The following is a 21,621-nucleotide window of genomic DNA, read 5'->3' as shown; positions in this document are numbered from 1 at the left end:
ACGTTTAGTTCCTCATTACTAGTTGCCCCTGAAATTCCAATACATATTGTAAATCCTTTTATAATATATGTTCGTCTTATGATAAAAAAAAATCACATCACCTGTATCATTTTAGGCAGGTCAAGCCGACGTATATTAAAATGCCGAGTAAATACCGTGATATGCGGATTTTGTCGTGGTAAGCACTAAAATAAGCATGTTCTTCCCCTTTCGAGGGTAAGTCTTGGAATTGGGTGGTATTTATAGCACCCGATAAAGCCCTTCTCGACGGATTTGATCGTGTCAGAGAAATATTTCACGATTTACCAGCCAATATTGAAATTATTATGTTTGCAGCAATCTAAAGAGGTTAATTTCATAAAGGTGTCGAGCTTAGCAAATACAATATATTAAATTGATACTTCATTCTGTTCTGCCCCCAGATGTGCTCCGGAACTTGGCTGGAAATGAGTGAGGCATCTGAACAGCAGTGTCAAAGGAACATAAGCTATAATCCTACCTCTGTGGCTTGGTAGCAAAGGCAGAATGCAGTTCTTAAATCGGCACATAAGCGGTCACCTTTTGTATTTGTAATCAATGTACACTGACATTTCAGCCCCAAAGTGAGCGAACTTTGTCACCCTCACTAAACGTGGCCTCTTGGTGAAACTTCCACAATAATTTTTTAGCTGAATCTTTTCCCAGGAAATTCTCCCACTTCACGTGTGTTCTGTGAGGTTGTTGATCCCGAAAGTTACCCATTACCATGCTTTTAAACTTTGGGAAACAGACTCTAAAGTTTTTTTGTAAGGAAACCTATGCACATTCGTACATCCCTAAGTAGAACACTCTAGATCCACGAACTCATGAAAGCAACAGGGCACATTAGCTACAAAGAGAGCTCCATCTTAATTGCAGACAACATCTAACAAAATACAGTTGTTACGCAATTAAGCTCCTGCAACATATTCAGAACAGTCCACGTAAATCCCTACAGGACATTCCACTGTGCTTCGCATCACATGTGCAGCATTACCCAGCTCGCCAGGCCAGATGCAATCAATCGTCTGACACCAAAAACATATTGGTAAAGGCCATATGGCACACCACCCACTCACATACAAACACTTAGTAGGAACAACTACATGCTAGCCGATAAATAGCACCTCCTTTTATTGGCTAACCATTAGTTCAAGGGCATATAAGCGGGGGCTTTATGATTCAAAAAGCATCACACAGTGGCCACACTGCCATGCTCACCATCTAACACCCAAAAATACTGAAACATCTGCATCAGAGACAACAGTCTTAGCAGTTGAGACTGGTTTTGTGAGCTGGCGAACTCATGCAGAATTCCACAGGCCACTAAGCCCACAATGCCATGGGGCGATACAGCTCAGGCTGCACTTCTAGTGATGACACATCCCGTAACATGTATTTTCTCAGCGTGATTATTGGAGGTGTCTTTGTCCAGGATTTTTAAGTGTGAAACCCTAAAACTAAGCGAAGCAGTGGCCTGAGAAGGAATCTCAGCATAAGTGTTAAAAAAAAATGTTCAGTCTTCATTAAATTGTGTGTCCCTGTTTGAAAAACGTACACATAAGAGCATAAGAACCCAGGCATTTCTACTCTGACACAGAGGGGAAATTTTGAAATGCGGGGTGAGTCTAGAAGTGTCTTGCTCAAAAGATAGAGGAACAGGAATCTCTCCGAAGCACCAAGGATACAGTACTGGCTTCATTTTTGTAGGTAGGGAGACTGGAACAAATGTGGCATTAGGACTGCTACTGTACTGTGGCCCTCTGTTCCTCACCACCGCATGGTAGATTCACTGGGCCTAAAATAATGGAATACCTAGATCCCAGAAAGCCTAGGAGAGATAGCAAAAGGGGAATGGGACTTATCTTTGATGGTGGAGTTGGAGTGTCCCCAAAACGTATTTACGGTTCTGTCGCTGGACAGTACATCATAATAATCAATTTTATTATATCTAATGAGCGCTATTGTTATAGTAAATTATAAATGTAATAATAAACCGTTGTGTTAAAATGTTCTTTTTTGACACAGATGAATAATTTGAGCATCATCTTGCTATTTTCTTAAAAATAAATTATGATTTCTCCCTCGGATTCTAAAACAACATAACTAATTAAACATCAAACTTCTAGTCCAGCGTTTTGTTGTTTCCACTGTCCTATGACAACGTTAGAGGTTCGAGGTTGTGTTCTTTACTCTCTCTCCACAAAAACACTTGCCCTGTGGGGATTTCGCACCAATCCGCCAGCAAGTCAAATAAGTGGCCATCGGGTTGTCGCAAGGAGCCCACAATCTGACACTGAGGCTGTCCCTGATTTTGGGGCATAGGCTCTTCTCGGTCAGCTTGCATATTTAGGAGCTCCTTTGCACCGCTCTTACACCACGCAACATGGTGCAAGAGCAATGCAACTGTAAAATTAGGTTTATGAAGCCACACTTGCAGCCACCTTGCATGGCCCTGGCTGACTTCAGAAATCTCGAGTAATGCAACGCAGTGCAAATCGCCTCAGGGGATTGTTTCTGTGCAGGAATGTGCGCCTTCCTGCAGAAAAACAATCCTGCATGAAACAGAGGCACCTTACACCATGGTGCTAGGCTGCCTGCTTTAGCGCTAGGTTGCTAACAGGGTGCCATTGCAAGAAAAAGGCAGGTATGTGCCATATTGACTGAAATACAGCACATTTCGGCCTTCTCCCCATCATGCAGCGCAGCAGGTCACCTTACTGCGCTGCACTGCATGACAATCACATAAATATTCCCCTGAGTGTCTAAATTGCATGCAGCTACATGAATCAAGATACACATTCCCGAGACCAGGGATATTTTCAGCCTCAGATTTTCAATATCTAGATAGTGTTCATCTGAACACTAAACCGGACTATTCCTAGTCATGCTGGTATAGGCTTTAAAAAAAAGGGGTGTTTTTCACATCTAGTTTCATCATCCCCAAAAAAACAGTAGAGATGGACAGACAAGTGTCTGATGCTTCTGTGTGCCTTAATAACGTCTTAAAAATATTGATTCATGCTTTTTAATGCACAACCCTGACATATTCCCGAAAATCTTCATCCTTAAGGACTCCAGTTGCAAAAAAAATACATTCCGCCACACAGGTAGAAAATCTCGACTAATGAGTATAACAGAAAAGACACCGAAGCACACTTAGCTAGTATGCAGATTTGAAGAACTGATACTAGACAATGCACATGGATCAAAAATATACTTTGATTTATGCATGAGAATTTCTTCTATGTGATCATATGCCAACATATAATGTACAATTCAAGTTGAATAGTTGCAAATTGACGAGTGAGCAGTGGCTAGATAAAACCTCCAAGGAAAACAGTTATGTGGTTCTTCATTAGTGAGATTCCATTTCTATTTCCCATGCTGTAGAATAACGTTCCTCCCAAGCAGATTGCACCATTGACACTCAGAGGGGATCAGTCAGACTGAAACCGCCGTGGCGACGAACCTACTCAACAGTAGCAATCCGATGTCTGATTATGGTCTTCTTTAACTCGTGCCTGTACCCTGCCACACTGAGGCAGAAAGACAGAGTGTGGAGGCAGTTAGCAGGTAGAGTTAACCTCTTCCGTTACATCACTGGAGCTCAGCGAGTGAGAGTCAGACATCCAATAAAGATGCAGCATCTTCCTTATCATGTCCTTGGAGCCTACCCATCACGATGTTCCGCAGCTAAATACAGGTCCCCAGCCAATGGTAAAATTGACAGTAGCATTCCTAGCTAATCCAAAGTCGCCACACTTTCTCACCATTAATAAAATACGTTTCAACATACCTGATTTGTGGTGCCGCTGGTTTGATTCTTCATAATTACAGGAGAAATTAACAGCATTAGCTAAAGAATTCACTTTAATTACATGGTGTGACCCATCAGCTTTACAAGTTATTTTAATAACCACGTCCTGTTATAAAATACTAAGTAAATAAACTATGACAGCCTATACTATAAGTATCACTTTCGACTGATGATACAAATAGTTCCAACATAGAGACTGTGAGACTTTGCAAGCGTGCTCTTCTTTCCTTGTGTGTGAGTGGCTGCAAATGATAGTCTTCAAGGAAAGGCATGTCAAGCTGGCTACTTCATTCACAGTAGCAACCCATCCAGTCACAGGAAAGTAACCTCAGTCTACATACAGGAGGGTCAACTCAGTTTGCTTGCCCTCATAGGCATCATGACAGGATATGCGCTCTTTGAACGTAGGAGCAAAATTCAAAGCCTCCAGTAACTGGCCTCTCTACATTGCACTCTTGAAACCACAGACGTTTTCCCGTAGCAGCACTATAATGCCATTACGCCAAGTAAAATGAACTTTACAATTTTTTTTTTTTTTAAAGGAGTCTATGATCCTGTCCGTGGTGGGTGTGTAAATTCACGGAGGATACTTAGGGGTATTATTTACAAGAAAGCGGTGCATCAGTCCTGATGCGCCACTTTTCTTGCGTCGCCACAGCCCCACCTAATGACACCATTGTTGCACCATATTTACAATACAGCTCACCATGGCAATCATTGGGACAATAGCGTCAACATTTTAGTTGCTATTGTGGCTCTTTGCTGCACTAGAGTCAAAAATGTTGACGCTAGTGCAGTAAAGCACTGGGAAGGCCCATTGATTAAAATGAGTGCGTCATTTAAATGCTTGCCATGAGCAAGCGTTAAAAATTACAGGAAAAATGGCGCAAGGAAATGTTGTAAATTTCACTGTCATTTGTTTCAGGGCTTCCTGCATCCTAACGCCTCCCCCTTGCATACATTATGCCTGACGTAGACATAATGTGGTGCAAGGGGTCGCAAAATGCAAGCATTGCGCCACTTAGTAAATACAGCAAGGAGGAAAAGCCTCCTTAGTGTAAATAAAATGACGCTATGGCGGTGCAAAGTGGCGCTAGGGGCTTGTAAATATGCCCCTTGGAGCCTGATTTAAAGTTTAAAGGCTGGGATACTAGATGGATAACCCACCCACTGTATCACAAGTGCTGTTGTATATAATGCACTTGTAATACAGCGAACTGAATATCGTTAAGTTTGTGACTGAGCATCCCGTCCACCGAACTCTAAATCAGGCCCTTAGTATGGATAGATTTATTGTAACTAAAATGTATTTGTGAGGGTTGTAACAAAAATGCACGTAAGAAATTGTGGCATTTTGGACTGGGTTTGTTTTTGTTCACAAGGTGTGTGTTGCTTTCCATAAAGCTGTTCACAGTTCATTAATCAATTTCAGTATTAATTACACATTTGCATGATATCCAATTCAGACCAGAATGCCCATATATACAAGAAAGGATTTATATCTTGTTTACAAAAAAGAGGAACATTTTTACATTTCTTTCGTTTCGGAGTTTCACCATCTACCATTGCACCCCAGTGTGTGACAGAATCGTTTTTTATGGTGTTAACTCACACTTTATGGGCCTGTCTTTAGGGCTTGACTAACTCTTCCTCAGAGAAGAGCAGATGTGCAGAGGTGGGTTTGTAGTGTTAAGTTTTAGTTGCAATAAAGGATGTGCCTTGTTTGTTGGATTCCTTATGAACCGTATATGGAATTGAAAACCTCTTGAAACTGTCAGCCAATGAAGGCTAGATCGAGGTTGGGAATTGCAGCCGCATCATTTGAGACCAAACACCAGGAGTGTTGCAGCGTTCTGAATCCTTAGGACATGTATAGAACAAAGCTAGGTCAATGCTGTCATCCTTGCCATAAGCAAGACTAGACAAAAAGGAACAGTAGGGAGTATCTTCATCAGTATCAGTATAAGGCAAAAACAAGATGAGGGTTCTGGATGAATTTGGGAGCCTCATTGTTCAACCTTGAGAAGACACTGGCAATTTTTATGACCCGAGAGGTATGGTGTGGCACAGGTGTTGTCAGCCTTATGATGAGTCAGTGCTGTACGCTGTGATTACTTACTAGATCATCATTTACTTCCCATTTCGTTTCAGCCACTTATTATATATCCAGGGGAGGATAACTGTCAAGGTTTTTGCCCAGCCTGACCAAAGTCTGTTTATCTTCAGCACATGAATAGACAGTGAGGAAGAAAGGGTGTTAGGAAGTCTAGGAGGTTGACTTAGACATTGAAGAAGCAGAATAGAGAGGCTCCCTAAAGAATTATACAGGTGAGTTTATACAGGTGAGTTTAGGGATTTGGATGGAAAAGGGGTAAGTGACGAAAGTGGGAGATTAATGACGCAACTTAAGCTGGAGAGGAAGAGGTGATTTGGAGTGCAGCAGAGCAATGGACTCCATTCATTGATGATAATGTAGTTGTCCATGGTGCTGAGGGGTGTGCAGGCCAATCCAAGAGATTAAGGCCCAGATTTAAGAGGGCCTAGTGCCACCTTGGGCCACATTAGCACATAAAAAATGAAGCTAACGAGGCCAAAATCGCTGCACCATATTTACAAAGTGGCACAGTGCATGCATTGCGCCACTTTGTAACCCCCTGCACCATATGATGCCTGCGCCAGGCATAATGTTTGCAAGGGGGTGCCTTTCCCAGTTACGGGGACGGCAAAAATCTTTTCGATTCCACTGTCTTTTTTTGTGGCTACTTTTAACGCCTGCACAGAGCAGGCGTTAAAAAGGGCCACACAATTGCTTTCAGTGGGCCCCTATTTACTGTGCAGTATTAGCACCAAAATATTGGCGCTAATCCTACACAGTACATCAATAGCATCAAACATTTCGACTCTATTACCCCTACCATGCGCCATGGTGCACCGTATATTAAATACAGCACAAACATGGGGGTGGTGGAGGCGCTAAATAGCACAAGAAAAGCGGCGCTGCATTCAATGCAGTGCCAGTTTTCTTAAATAAGGCCCTAAGGGCCGTATTTATACTTTTTGGCGCACAACTGCGCCAACGCAGTTGTGCGTCAAAAATTTTTACGCCGGCTAACGCCATTCCAAAGCGCCATGCGGGCGCCTTATTTATGGAATGACGTTAGCCGGCGGAGCTGCCTGGTGTGCGTCAAAAAAAATTACTTACACCAGGCAGCGCCGGCGTAGGGGAAAATGGAGCTTGGGCGTAAAAAAAATGGGGCAAGTCAGGCAGAGGCAAAATTTTCGCCTCAACCTGATTTGCGCCATTTTTTTTTACTCCCAACCCCCATTGAAATGACTCCTGTCTTAGCAAAGACAGGAGTCATGCCCCCTTGCCCAATGGCCATGCCCAGGGGACTTATGTCCCCTGGGCATGGTCATTGGGCATAGTGGCATGTAGGGGGGCACAAATCAGGCCCCCCTATGCCACAAAAAAATATATATATAATTACTTACCTGAACTTACCTTAAGTTCCCTGGGATGGGTCCCTCCATCCTTGGGCGTCCTCCTGGGGTGGGCAAGGGTGGCAGGGGGTGTCCCTGGGGGCATGGGAGGGCACCTCTGGGCTCCTTCGGAGCCCACAGGTCCCTTAACGCCTGCCCTGACCAGGCGTTAAAAAATGACGCTAAAGCGGCTGGACGTCATTTTTTTTGACCCGCCCACTCCCGGGCGTCATTTTTGCCCGGGAGTGTAAATACGGCGCACATGCCTCGGAGTCATTTTTTGGAAGGGAACGCCTACCTTGCATATAATTAACGCAAGGAAGGTGTCCACGCTAAAAAATGACGCAAACTCCAAGATCTCTGGCGCTAGACGGGTCTAACGCCAAAGTATAAATATGGAGTTAGTTTTGCGTCGGATTTGCGTAAAAAAAACGACGCAAATCCGGCACAAACAGAGTATAAATATGCCCCTAAGTGTTCCTACAATAACATCTTTGAACATTCATACTTTAAGGGTGGCTGTTGTCACGCAAGCTGTTGCCCTCAAATTAGAAGTGTTATGGAAGGCTAAAAATGCATGCTAGCAAATCGATGGGAAAGGGAGATTGGAAACAAGTCCATAGTTTTTTGTTTTTTGGGGTGGTGAGTTTGCCTGACAGAGCTTTTTTTTTCCTTCTATGTTTTATTGTTTTTTAACTAATGTGGCTCTTTGACATTGATTTCTTGATTTCTCAACATACTTTAGAAGACTTAGTTAGACGGTTGTTTAGCATGTGGAAGACTATGACCAGGATAACGTATTGACTTGGGAACTGGAATGAGTGCTGCACTGAGTGTCGGCCAGTTTATCAAACAGCACTCGAGGCTCCTTGCCACCGTAATCCAGTTGTGTCCATGACTGTCAGAGATAGTAGGCCCAGGGCCACATCGGAGTAAATTCTTCCAAATGCGACACCTTTCTATATATCACATGACAAAAATATTGCATCCAGTACATCGACCTAACCACCATATTGCATGGTAAATACAAGTAAACAGATGTGGAGTTTAGTACTGTAAGCATGTATTCTTACCATGACAGTGTAATAGAAGGTGATGTAGTGCATGGAAATATTATTGTAGGTTGATGTTATTGACCTCAATATAGTGCAACACAGCTATCCCAAACATACGGTGCAACCTAACACAATCCTGGCTTTCGTACTTGCAGCTTTTTTTCTTGCTGCGGCGTACAGTTTTGTGTTTGCCATTGTAAGTGTGGGCCAAAAGTAGAGAATGAAATGCATCATTGGGTTAAAAAAAAACTGAAGACTGGATAAAGGAGCCCCCGATACTACGGGCCAGTTGGAAACGACGCTCATTCTCGGGCATGGTAGGCCTCTTCTCCCTTGAGCACTCTAGCAGCTCCAAAAGTGTATAACTAGGAAGGAGTTTATGTGCATTCAAAGTAAATTAGTGGTGGGCTTTTTGTTTCACTCTTTGTAGCAGTTTCAGCGCCCACGAGGCACGCTGGCGAAGAAATACGTGTGGACTGAACGGATGGTTTCCGTTTCATTCACCGCCAAGCACCGATCTCACAGGCGCGAGCGAACACGGGTCACAGCTGCAGAGACGCTCCAGCCTGGTGTAGACATGGATGGCACAATGCAAACCCTTTGCACAGAAACTGCCCAGGTCTGCGGGCTCGCGTTCACGCGAGAAGTGTGGCCTTCTTTGAAAGTTAGAGGACTTTCACGTGCTTCTCCTACAGGCCTTCGGGGTCAGGGGTGTGCAGGCGTGGACACCGCTTGAGACACCACTGCTTTCATTAGCCTGATCCTTTACATTTTACAACACTTCTCTGCCTTTTTATGCTGTAATTACGGAATGGAATTCTTAGGAACCCCTCCCCCTTTTGCCCATTTACACAGAGTTTGCCATTACAATGGCGTGCTCTTCCTTGTGATTAACCCCTCCAGCAGGGTTAGCGCTGTATTGTCCAGCTGCACCTGGTTTCTTTGATATAGGATCTGCACTCTTAAAGATAATGGAGCGGGGCGTGGGGGATGCTGAATTGCCCGATAGTCACTTTTCAGATGTTGTTCAGGGCAGATATCCATGGTTTCCCTGTAAACACCAAAGGCCTATTTCCGCTTCTTGGCCTGTAAACCTTTGTGTGTGCTGTTTGCCTGGTAGCACAGCTGAATCAAATAGGAGTGAACATGCTCATGGCAGGCGTTCATTCTACAAAGCAGTCGTACCTTGTGGGGGGGCAGTGGCAAGCGGCACCCTTTCAGTGTCTAGAGACAATCCCATTAGGGGGTACAGAAAGGGTAGTCAGGTCCAGAATCTGTACCTTTGCTCATGGGAAATGTAGTGCACATACGGTACATTAAATAGACACAGTAGGCCTGATTTACAAGGGGAGGGGTTACGAGAGTGTGTGTCCCGCAGCAGCTACACATTTATTATCGCAAACAACATGTTTTTAATGGATATTCTCACGAGCAACTTCATATGCAAAAATGTGACCTTTTCGTGCACTTAGTCCCAAAAAATGATCGGCAGTGTTCGTCTGGTGGAAATTTTAGATATGATTGAATTCTTAAATCTACAATGAAAGTTAACCTAATTGTTTGTTTTTTTACTTTACAGCTCACGATAATTTTTAAGAACTTCCAGGAGTGCGTCGATCAGAAAGTGTACCAGGCCGAAATGGATGAGCTCCCTGTGGCCTTTGTGGATGGCTCCAAAAATGGAGGTGACAAGAGTGGGGCCAACAGCCTGAAAATCATTGAGAAAGTGTCAGGGCAGCACATCGAGATTCAGGCCAAGTACATTGGGACCACCATTGTGGTGAGGCAGGTTGGACGCTACCTGACCTTTGCTGTGAAGATGCCTGAGGAGGTAGTCAATGCAGTGGAGGACAAAGACAACCAAGGCTTGTATCTGTGCCTTCGCGGGTGCCCACTTAACCAGCAAATAGATTTCCGAACATTTCATAAGCAGGCCATGGAGACTCGGCCACGGAGGCAAGGTGCCAGTACAGCTGAGGCCTTCACTCACGAGACGGCTACAGCAAAGTGCAAGGAGAAGCTGCCTGTGGAGGACCTGTACTTCCAGTCCTGCGTTTTTGACCTGCTCACCACAGGCGATGTGAATTTTACGCTTGCTGCTTATTACGCCTTTGAAGACGTGAAAACGTTGCACTCCAACAAAGACAAACTTCACCTCTATGAAAGGACACGGGGGGCGGGCATAGGCCCAGGCAACAGGGCCTCCAGGCAACCCTCAGATTGTCTTGTGATGCTTGTGGCATTGATTTGCTTGATTCAGTGCATAATCCCATAAATGTGTTTACTATGTAAAACTTTTGGTGATCTGAGGAGGGTGTCGGATTTAATAGCTTCAATACATTGTGAATACTGCCTTCCTGGATTGGAGAAGAGTAATTGCAGATGCAGTGAATGAATGGATAGATCTGATAACTATAATCACAGCACTTGGGCATGTGTTCAGCTTTTGATCATCATTCCTGTTGGATGCATGCTCTCGACCTGTACTCTTGCTGGAATGCATTCGATCCACACCATACCTCATTTGGGCCCATAGTCGTGTGTGGTGACTGTAGCTTGTGTCTGTGATAGTGGCTTTACGTTTGATAGTGGCGGGCTTTGCCTAATTTATCACAACCAACCCTCCTTCCACTTTATGCATCCCCTTCGTTGCTTTTCTTCCTTTCCCTTCCACTCCTTTCATCACACTTCCTTCCTCCTCTAAATTATCTTGCCTTCCTTACTATTTTCTATTCCCTTGTTTATTCCCTTATTGCCATATGCCTCCTTTCATTCTCAGTCAAAGAAAACTACTGTCAGAAGATTGCTTTTGTTCGATGGATTTCTAAAGCAAGCCCCCTTGTTTATTTTTAATATTTTACTTTTACCAGTGTTTGGACTGGTGGCTTGTTTCCCTGAATCGATTTTCAAGCAGCTGTGTTCCAGGTAGGGCTCGTGTAGTTTGCAGTGGCTTGCCCACAGATGGTAATGTGTTTAGGAGTTAACATTAGTTGGAAGGGATGATTTCCGATATACGTTCCTTAATTCTATGTTGACAAAAAAAGTCACATTTGCAGAAGTATGCAAACTGGTGTGACACACATACTGGTGCCATTCTCCTCTTCATCAGACCGCTTTAGACATTATTTTCAAGGGAAATTAAAATGCAGCTTGTGTTAGATGTAATTTATATTGTCACTAATATATGAAGCTCTCGCTTTCAACATGTTGTGATTGTACATAAAAAGAGATGTAAGTTGTTCAGATGTAAAAAAAAACAAATGTGTTTACTACTTTTGCTTACATTTCTTTAACCGGTGGACAGCTGTCCTTTTTTTCCTTGGCTAAACAGTGGAAGGTCTCGCTAACAAGGGTTCGGTACAGAGACCGAGTGTGAGTGAATTGGAGTATTAGGACAGGCTGCTACTTTTATCCCAGCATCAGGTATGTTTCATCAGGCTAAAAGTATGAAACGACTATGTAATCTGAACGCCACTGAATGTCTTGCTGTATACTTGTTGAGGGCAGCTTTGGCCTCCTGCTTCAGCATCAGTGGCAATAGGCAAGGGCTTGCGGACAGAGTGAAATTGGAAGGAAACGTTGCCACTTTTTACTTTCTGGACAAAAAATAACGTTAAGAAACACGTATGTCCTTTTATTAAAATGTTTTGCGTAACAACGTACTATATGTGCCCCATTCTTTGTCAAGCAATAAAATGGCTCAACATGCTTGCTCAGTTTTCAGTGTGGCCGGCTCCTAGGTAAATTAGTCTCATTTCCCTACTCACCCCAAGGGCTGAGATGTTGCTTCAGACATATGCCGGAGGACATGCTTTTCAATAGCACTGTCTAAGAATGCTTCAAGTGTTTTTTTTGTGTTTTTTTAAAAATCTTTTGTAAGATGCAAGCTGCACTCAAAACGGAAATGGCACAAAAAAAATATGATCTTTGATGTGATGGAACAGTACTATGCGAGACTTGTATGTTTCATTCAGTGTAAACATCTAAACAGCTCCTAAAGTCTCCACAAGGCTATTAATGAATAAAACATGTTTCTGCCAAATGTAAAACCTAGTTCTCAAGGCCTTCGGTACGACTCTAGTCGCCATGTTGCAGATAACTTTCAAAATCGACGTGCTTCCCAGCTCAGAACCCTTGCCATTAACAAAGACTATCTAGAAAAAAAGACGCCTTCCACAATAACAAGTTTTCTTCACTAATTTCAGATGACATAGTAGAGCTGGAGTATTCACGTGTTTTTTGGTAAAGCATCAACTTCCAAAAATCTTTGTTTGCCCCCCGAAATGTGAAATATTAATTTCTGTGTTTTGAACATCTGCTTGTAGAGGTTAAAATCTGTATCTGATGAGCTTGTTTGTTACTATACTGTTTGTTCAGAAGGCCCCCGTTTTTTCGTTTTTAATGTTGAGCACTTTATTTTGGTTGTGTTTAACAGAGTTCTGGTTAAAGTTGAAGTTTCGTTCATGCAGACCCAATGCTAGATTAAAAAGAAAAAAAATGTCCACTTTTGAGAGATGTGCAACGTGTAAACCACCTGTAAATATTGTAAATTATTTATTGTCGAAAAAATACAAGTAAAGTTTTTTGAGAACTTATTCGTTTTTCTTATTTTGTGTGTAGCATTATTTATTCTCGTTAGTTTATTTTTCATTCTTCTTCTTTCTACTTGATGTTAACATTTTGTATCCCCCTCTTAGATTTGCTTCTTTTCCTACTTCCTGATTCCCAAGTTCCAAAGCTCCTTTATAGTAAATCCCATTTTCTATCCACCTCATGTTTTCCTTTTCGCCTCTTGACAGTTTTTATCCCTTCTTCATTTCTCTTCTCCTTTTCCTTTTCATTCCTTGGTATGTAAATCAAGGGTGGCCTTGATTGGCATCTTAACTCTCGACTTGCTCTTAGGTACTTTTGGCACTGTTATAGCTTTCCTTGATCTTAGTGTGTCTAGGAAGCAACAGCAGGAAGAGAAGATAAACGGCCCTCTGAAAGCGCAACATGTTTTCGGTAGTTCTTGAGTTTCCTGCTTCCAACGCCTTTTTTTTTTTCCAAATAGGAAGCTGTGAAGGTGCGATGAATGGAAAAAGTCATCAACCCCAGGGTCATAGGGAAAAAAATGACCTCACTGCTGCTACCCCTGTCTTTGTGGAGAATGATCAGTGGTATTATTCCCTTTTTCCCACTTCCATCTGTTCCATACACTTTTACATCTTATTATTGTTCCCTCTTCTCTCCGCTTCCATTTCTTCCATTCACTTTCATGTATTAGTCTTTCTCCATAGTGTCTAGCTAGCGCAATGCAAGGCATTTTCATTACTGTGATAGGGAGCAGCTGATCTTGCCAATACATCATGTTCCTTGAGAACCTCCAGAAAGATTCCTTCTCATTAACACCACGTTTTCCAGCTTTTTGCAGTGCGAGTCATTCTTTTTCGTCATTGCTGTAGAGTATTCAACGTGCTCTTTTGCCTGTCACCGCTAACGTTCCAGGCCAAATACTTCTTTAAATCTGTTGAATGCATATTCCCATGTTTTGAAAAGAAACTATTGTTGCATTTCTCCTCAGACTATTCCTGTTTTAAGTCCGCCAGAGGTTCCTTGCATTTTAAAACGTTTGTCCCAGGAACATTTATTGTGCATCCTCAATGTATTTGTGTGAAGAAGACGCAGGTATGGGGGGCGTAGGATTAATCTTTTATTCATGTAAAAGATACATAAGTGGCAGCAACCGCAAATCTCACCGCAACGCTCAGTTGTCTCCAACCGCCCACGTTCTACCTCCTGCGTTCTCCCTTCCACATTCCAATACCACACACCTTTCCCCCAACAAAGAAATAACAAAAATAACATTGTCTAATATTGCAATACAAAAACTTGCATAAACATAAACTGGATTACGTAAGAATTTAACAAATAATATAACTCACAATAATAAGGGGAATATACCTATAGTCACCTATTTTATCTGAGAGATCAACCCAAAATCTCAATCAATTACATAGTCATTCAAATACATTGGGGCTCTTCTACCTCTCGTACTACGACGAACAACCTCATCCACATTCACACGTGTCTCATGACAACTCGATGCTTCATCAGTGGCACATTCATTACCAAACAAATCCCACTACACTCATCTAAACTTTTATTACCATGTTTAACACCTGTATCCTCTCCTACAAATCGATATGCGTCTTACATTCCACACTTTGCCATCATTTAATTTCACTGCATTTCTCAAAATCTTAACAATTTTCCTAGGCTCGGACCACTGTGGTTTACCCTTCTCAATAATTCCTGGTATTTTGACACAGACACTTTGCCCCACAGTCAATTCGTCCAGATTAAACCTTGTATCATGGCACAATTTGGTACGCAATTGATAATCTAATACCTTGTCCTGCATCACATTATCACAGACTACTCCAAATTTCACCCAATTCCTTTCCATTAACCACCATGGAACCAATCTGGTGGACGGCTTTCTTCCCCTCAATAACTCGTAAGGTATCTTTCTAGTCACAGAATGTGGTGACACTCTATAAGATGAGAGCATATCCCTTATAGCCTGTCTCCAAGGAATTCCTGATTTACAAGCTAATTGTATAGTTTCTTTAACAACTCTATTAAATCTTTCGACTTGACCATTAGAAGAAGGATTATACAGAGCTACTCTAATATGTCTAATACTATTCCTTTCCAGAAATGTAGTCATTCTCTTAGATGTAAACTGTACACCATTGTCCGACACAAGTGCTTCAGGAACACCTTCCTTAGCAAATATATTTTCCAAAAATTCAATTACATCCTCAGTAGAGATTTTGCTCATAAATTCAACCTCCGGCCATTTAGAAAAATAATCAATCAAAACAATAGCATATGCCTCTTTCACAGGTAACATAGAAAACGGCCCCATAAAATCAATACCTAATTTCCGCCAAGGTCAATCAGGTAATTCGACTGGCAAGAAGGGTGCCGAACATGGCTTCGCACTTTTGTCACTCTGAGCACAAACAGAACAATTTCTCACATATCTGTCAACCATCACATCCACACCCAGCCACCAGAAAAATTCCTTCACCTGACTTATGTTCCTTGACATTACACCATGACCAACATGACTCCTACTTACAATAATATCACATACTCCCTTCGGAGGAATTATTCTGCCCCCTTAAAATTACATCACCTTCTAAGCTCAATTCATCTTTTAGTTTCCATAAATCTGCATTCCCACCACGCAATGATCGCTCACAAGCCCAACCATCGATAATATACTTCCTTACCATTTGCAAATCTTTATCATTCATCATTTCTTCTTCCCATTTCCGTTCTGACAACACAGTTTGATCAGATGCATTATACGGTTCCAAACCCGACAAAACATCCTCATATGTGTACGCAACATCACCTCAACATCAACACATTCATCATCAACAGGCAAACGGGATAATCCATCAGCAATATTGTTGTTTTTACTGGAACATACATTACTTCGAAAAAATACATTGGCAATTTAGAAGCAAGCCTCGCCAATCTTGGTGATAAGTTATTTTCGCCCCCCCCCCCCAGTTGTAAAATATTGACCAAGGGTTTATGATCTGTACATAATTTAAATTTCCTTCCCCATGCATACATTCGAAATCTCTCAACAGCCCATGAAGCTGCTAACAATTCTTTTTAATTACGGAATAATTTCTCTCAGACTTTGTTAATGTACATGAAGCATATGCTACAATCCATTTCTTGTATCCATTCCTTTGTGATAACACTGCACCAATACCATAATTACTAGCATCCACTGCAATCACACAATCTGTATTAGTTTCAAAAGGTTTCAGACACGGAGCCCGAACAATTTCATGTTTAATAGAATCAAAACATTCCGCTTGTTCCTGCCCCCATATAAAGGGAACATTCTTCTTTAAAATTTTCCGTAAATAAACCACCTTAGTTGCGTAGTTTTCTATAAACCACGAATAAAACTCAGTAAGACCCAAAAACAACATTAGTTCTTTACATTTCGGCTCAGGTGCATCAACAATAGCCTTCACATGGCTAACTTTGCGACAAATGCCCTCACGAGAAATGTGGCCTAAATACTCCACTTGCGTTTGCCCAAATTTACACTTTCTTTCCGCACTGTCAATCCATTTTCACTTAGTAGGTTCAAAACCTCCTTTAAAACTCTTATCATGTTCCAATCGGTCACGTCCTGAAATACTTTAGCATTTTGCCCCTTACTCAAAATTTTGTTAATTTCTCTTTGGAAAACAGCAGACGCACTTGCAAGCCCAAAAAGCATCCTTTTGTACTGAAAAGCACCCTCTGATGTTATGAATGCTGTATAGTATTTTGAACATTCATCCAATTCAATTTGATGATAAGCACTAGACAGAACAATGGTAGAAAAAACAGTAGCCGGACACACTGTCCATACCAATTCCTGCAAATTTGGTAAAGGAAAAGTATCCACCCAGATGGCATCATTCAGGGATCTTAAATCAACACAAAATCTTAGATCCCCAATACTCTTAAGTGACAATACAACTAGAAATATCCAGTCCGAGCTTTCAATTGGTTCAATAATATTATTTTGACACAAGTCCTTCAGCAGTTCCTTAAGTTTAGATCTATAATGCACTGGAACATTTCATATTTTGTGCCTTACTGGACTAGTATTTTCTCTCAGTATAATCTTGTGTTTAAAATCCTTCAATCTACCAAAAGACTTTGAAAAGACTGTTGGATAGCATTCATCCAGTTTATCATACTGCAAAGCACCTTGGAAATCATAATCCATTACCACGTACACATGAAAATCTTTTGTAGAATCAATTTTGATACCCAGCTCCTTAATATGTGGCCATCCTAAAATCGTCTGGCCTTTCTCAGCAACATACAACTTGCCCTTACACCACTTACCCCCAAACTCAATGCATACATTAGTATATCCAACCATAGGAATCCTATGACCAGTATAACTTCCAGGGTTCTCATCCGTAGGTATCAAGTCTTTGCCAGGCCATAATTTCTCAAACATACTTACACACATAATGGAGAACCATGCACATTAATCAACCATGGCAGTAACTTCCATACCATCAATGCTCAATTTGCAAGTGAGTAATCCAGAAGATTGCAATGGTGAAACACCATTGTTATTCAGTAACACACTTAAAACTAAATCCTGAAAACTGGTGCAATCAGTATCCTCTTGGGCTGCGACATAATTCACACTTTTCATACTCCTCTTACACACTTGCCAAAATGGCCAATCTTTTTACACAAATTACATATCTTGTTAAGGGCAGGACACTTCTTGGAATTAGCAAGATGATTCCCAGCCCCACATCTGTAACAATTTTTCATATTATTCCTTTTCCATTCATTTATTTTCACCATTCCTTTAGATTCTTTTGTCACAGCACTAACAGCAACTGCCCTGGGGTCCAAATCAGAAATATTTTCCCTCACAGTTTGAATGCATTTTTCAGAAACTTCCACTGTTCGCGCTACATCGATGGCTCCTTTCAATGTCAATTCACTGCCACATGACCATAATTTCTCCTGAATTTTGTGAGATTTCGTTTTCATTAAAATTTGATCCTACAAAACTTGATCATATGATATTTGTTCACAATTACAGGTAACAGCCAAACTTCTGAGAGCAGCAACAAATTGATCTATTGATTCATCATCATGCTGTGTTATAGAGTAAAATTTGTACCGTTCCAGAACCTCATTAATCTTCCTGCCATAGCGTTCATGGAGTTTCTTCTTTGCAAGCAGATAAACATCCACATTTCCTACATTGTCCATTGGAGGTAAGTTCTTAAATTCTCTTAAACCAACTGCGCCTAATCTATGTTTCAGCAAGGCCAAATATCTGTCAGTCGTGCATTCTTGAGCTTCCAAAATATCCACATAAGCCTCAAATAAGTCAATCCATAATTCCCATTGAATAGGAGGCTCACTAGGCTCCGCAAGAAAAAATGGTGGGGGTTGGATGTTTGATATCTTGTTCCAGAAAACAATAAATAAACTTAAACAGAAATTAAAGTTCTCTGAACAATATAAAGAATGGGCTGTTCAACAATGAAGAATAATGAAAAGTGGTAGCTTAAAATGCTTCAAGATAATAAATCAAGTTAAATTGTAGTTGATTTATATATATATATATATATATATATATATACACAGACACACACAGTACGGACTTGAAATAGTCTTGAAAAGAAGAAATAAAAAAAAATGCTACTGCCAACAATGTACCAAAATGTTAGGAAAAAAAAATAGCCCACAAAAGTTGCAGAAACTCATGCAATATCCACCAATGCAAGTTAGGCAACAAATATGCACAATATCCAAAATGTCAGCCAAAATTGCCAGCATTTAATTGGAACTTCAAATACTTCCAAAATGGCCGCCAAAACAGCCACTCGTCTTTCAGAGACCTGCACCAGCACTTGAGTACTTCCAAGATGGCCGCAGAAACGGCCACCGGTGTCATCCAAGGGTGCGCACTAGAAGTTTAAACAGTCGCGCACAATACATGTGAGATTAAAAATCACTGGCACAATAGCGCACCAGGAACACGATCGGCACAGCTGAGGACAGGAAATGGAAGTCCTTAATTCACCTAGCCACGAGAACGCGTTGCTAGGAAGTCCTCAGATTAACGATCGTCAAGAGAACAAGCCGATTGCTGCCGCTCTTAAGAAGATCCCTCACAATGCTTCCCTTCCTCGTCCAATGTGAAGAAGACGCAGGTATGCGGACGCAGGATTAATCTTTTAATCATGTAAAAGATACAGAAGCGGCAGCAAGCGTAAATCTCAACCACTCACCGCGACGCTCAGTTGTGTCTCCAACCGCCCACGTTCTACCTCCCGCCGCCCACGTTCTACCTCCCACGTTCTCCCTTCCACATTCCAATACCACAATTTTATAACGTCTTATAAATGTTTACTCGAGATGCGCCTGGTTTGTTTTAATACATTGTGGGGAAAAAAGTGAATTGATCATTTCTACGTTTACCTAAAACTATTCGAAATGTATTGTAACACAAAAAATGGAAATTACAGTTCATAATGCATCCTTGTTGGTGAAAGGTTATAGTTATGTCAAAGAAAACATTTGTAGATGCAGTGGACATGTCAAGCAGGCAACCTGAATGTGTGGAAAAGGCACGCCCATTTGGATCCCTCTGGGCCAGGAGTGGGGAAAGTTGGCATGAAATTATGTTAAACCACGTAAGGTATACCAAAAAAAAAAGCTCAAGATTGCTCTATAAGGGCTCCCACCTTTTTGAAACGTAAGCCTACTTGGCCATATACAAAGAGACAACCTTGTTTCTCCTTGGGAAATTATTGCTGGAAGGAAATCAGACGAAGACAAAAAGGAAGCAAGCATTTGCAATGCAATCGGTCTCACATTTGTGAAAGTTTTATCTTTTGGCATTAAAAATGAAAAGTGTTTTTACTTTAGTGTTTTTTATTTGCAGTGGAGTGATCATTTCTCATAGCGCTATTGCCATGCATAAGACCTCACAGCGCAGAGTCGTGGGACACATTTTATAAACTAAAATAAGGATGACATTAAACATTTTCCACTCTACACATCAACCAGGTATTGCAGTACCTCCTGGAATGGTGCACTTCCCCACCTGGGGAAAATGAATGTTGTTGAAAGAAAGGCGAGAAAGCGAAAGTAGCGCTTCACTGGCAAACTCTGTAAAGTGGCACTAAGTGTGGGTGTGACTAAAATCAATCTGGCCACTTTGCGACCATTATGCCATGCTTTATTTAGTTTTTCAGTGTTGTTAAAACGGTGCTTAAGACTCATATTTGTGTTTTCAAGCAAGGGGATTACCACCTGTATGCAGCATGAGGGTGTTTAGGGCCTCAAGCATGTGCAGAAAAGAAAAGCAGGTAACATTAGGCAAGTAGGATACTGTAATGTGTTGAAACTCTGCAAAGGGAAACAGCTGATAAGAATGACATAAACATTTTTCATAGTACTCCTCAACCAGGTATTGCAGTACCTTCAGGAATGGTGCATTCCCCCAATACTCCCCCTTCCGCGCCCGAGGAAAATAATGTTTTTCAAAGAAAGACAAGAAAACACAATAATCGTACCTCCAGGAATGATGCATTCCTCCCTGCTCCCCCAGGGAAAACAATGTTTTTAGAAGAAAACACTAGAATCGCTTCAGTGGCAAACTCTGTAAAGTGGTGCTAATGTGTGTGGGTGTGAATAAAATCAATCTGGCCACTCTGTCTTGCTTTATTATTTAAAAAAAAAAATTATTGTTCATATTCTGAATCTTTTTTTTCCCTCTCCGTCCCAAGGCTGCGCATTGGAATAGATTACTGTCAGAAAAATGCAACATTTGCAGCAAAAGTTATTTTTTCTTTCTAGAATCCATTTCACAGGGGAACAAGTAAAGGAGAGAAAAGAGAGGGTAAGAGCAGTTTGTAGAAGTCACGGTTTTCAGCAAGTGAGGTGTTATTACAACGGATTAAAACTCTTTGTCACGAAAGCTGAATGTGAAGGTAGCAGCGCGAGCCGCAGCGTGAGGATTGAGACTCTGTAGATTGAGGCTATGGATTGAGGCTACACGAAAGGCGCATGTGAATGACCTTTTTATTAAGTCCTTGTGTCTGAGAATGGCAGAAAAGGAAATACGATCCCCCCCTGGGGCAGTGCAAAGAAACTCCCTTTTCAAAAGGAGCAGAGGCACAGGAAGGATGGCAGGAGTGACCAAAGGGAGGGGGTACGAGCGAGGGAGCAACAAATGGCCAGAGATGGCCAACAAAAAGCAGTGCAAGGAAACTCCCTTTCAAAACAAGAAGCGGCGCAGGAAGGACGGCAGCAATGGGTGCGAGTGAGGAGGCAACAGATGACCAGAAATAGCCAACAAAAAGGATCAATCAATGAAGTCCGCTAGGGGGGAACAAAGCACCCAAAGGCAGGACAGATGTACACTGTTTAGCAACTAGAGCAAATAAATTTCGAAAGGAAGGCCAAACAATTATCCAAAAGCACTGGGGGGCATATTTATACTCTGTTTGCGCCGGAATTGCGTCTTTTTTTTTTACGCAATTCCGACGCAAAACTAACTCCATATTTATACTTTGGCGTTAGACGCGTCTAGCACCAAAGTCCATGGAGTTTGCGTCATTTTTTTGCGTGGACACCTACTTTGCGTTAATGAGATGCAAGGTAGGCGTTCCTGTCTAAAAAATT

The 21,621-nt window shown here is 41.7% G+C and overlaps 1 protein-coding gene across 3 annotated transcripts in view; it reads left to right on the top strand.

Moving 5' to 3' along the window:
• Positions 1 to 12,968, top strand: part of RGMA (repulsive guidance molecule BMP co-receptor a) — a 121,468-nt gene extending 108,500 nt beyond the window's left edge. For all 3 annotated transcript variants that reach the window (XM_069222754.1, XM_069222753.1, XM_069222755.1), the window contains exon 4: positions 9,953 to 12,968. In XM_069222754.1, the coding sequence (XP_069078855.1) occupies positions 9,953 to 10,648 (696 nt within the window). In that variant the 3' untranslated portion in view covers positions 10,649 to 12,968. The remainder of the gene's footprint in view (positions 1 to 9,952) is intronic.
• The last annotated feature ends 8,653 nt before the right edge of the window (positions 12,969 to 21,621 follow it).

This window comes from Pleurodeles waltl, chromosome 3_1, assembly GCF_031143425.1.
Source record: "Pleurodeles waltl isolate 20211129_DDA chromosome 3_1, aPleWal1.hap1.20221129, whole genome shotgun sequence".
Classification (NCBI taxonomy): Eukaryota; Metazoa; Chordata; class Amphibia; order Caudata; family Salamandridae; genus Pleurodeles; species Pleurodeles waltl.
The sequence above is the reverse complement of the archived record's forward strand: the minus strand, read 5'-3'. Positions and strand labels throughout refer to the sequence as shown.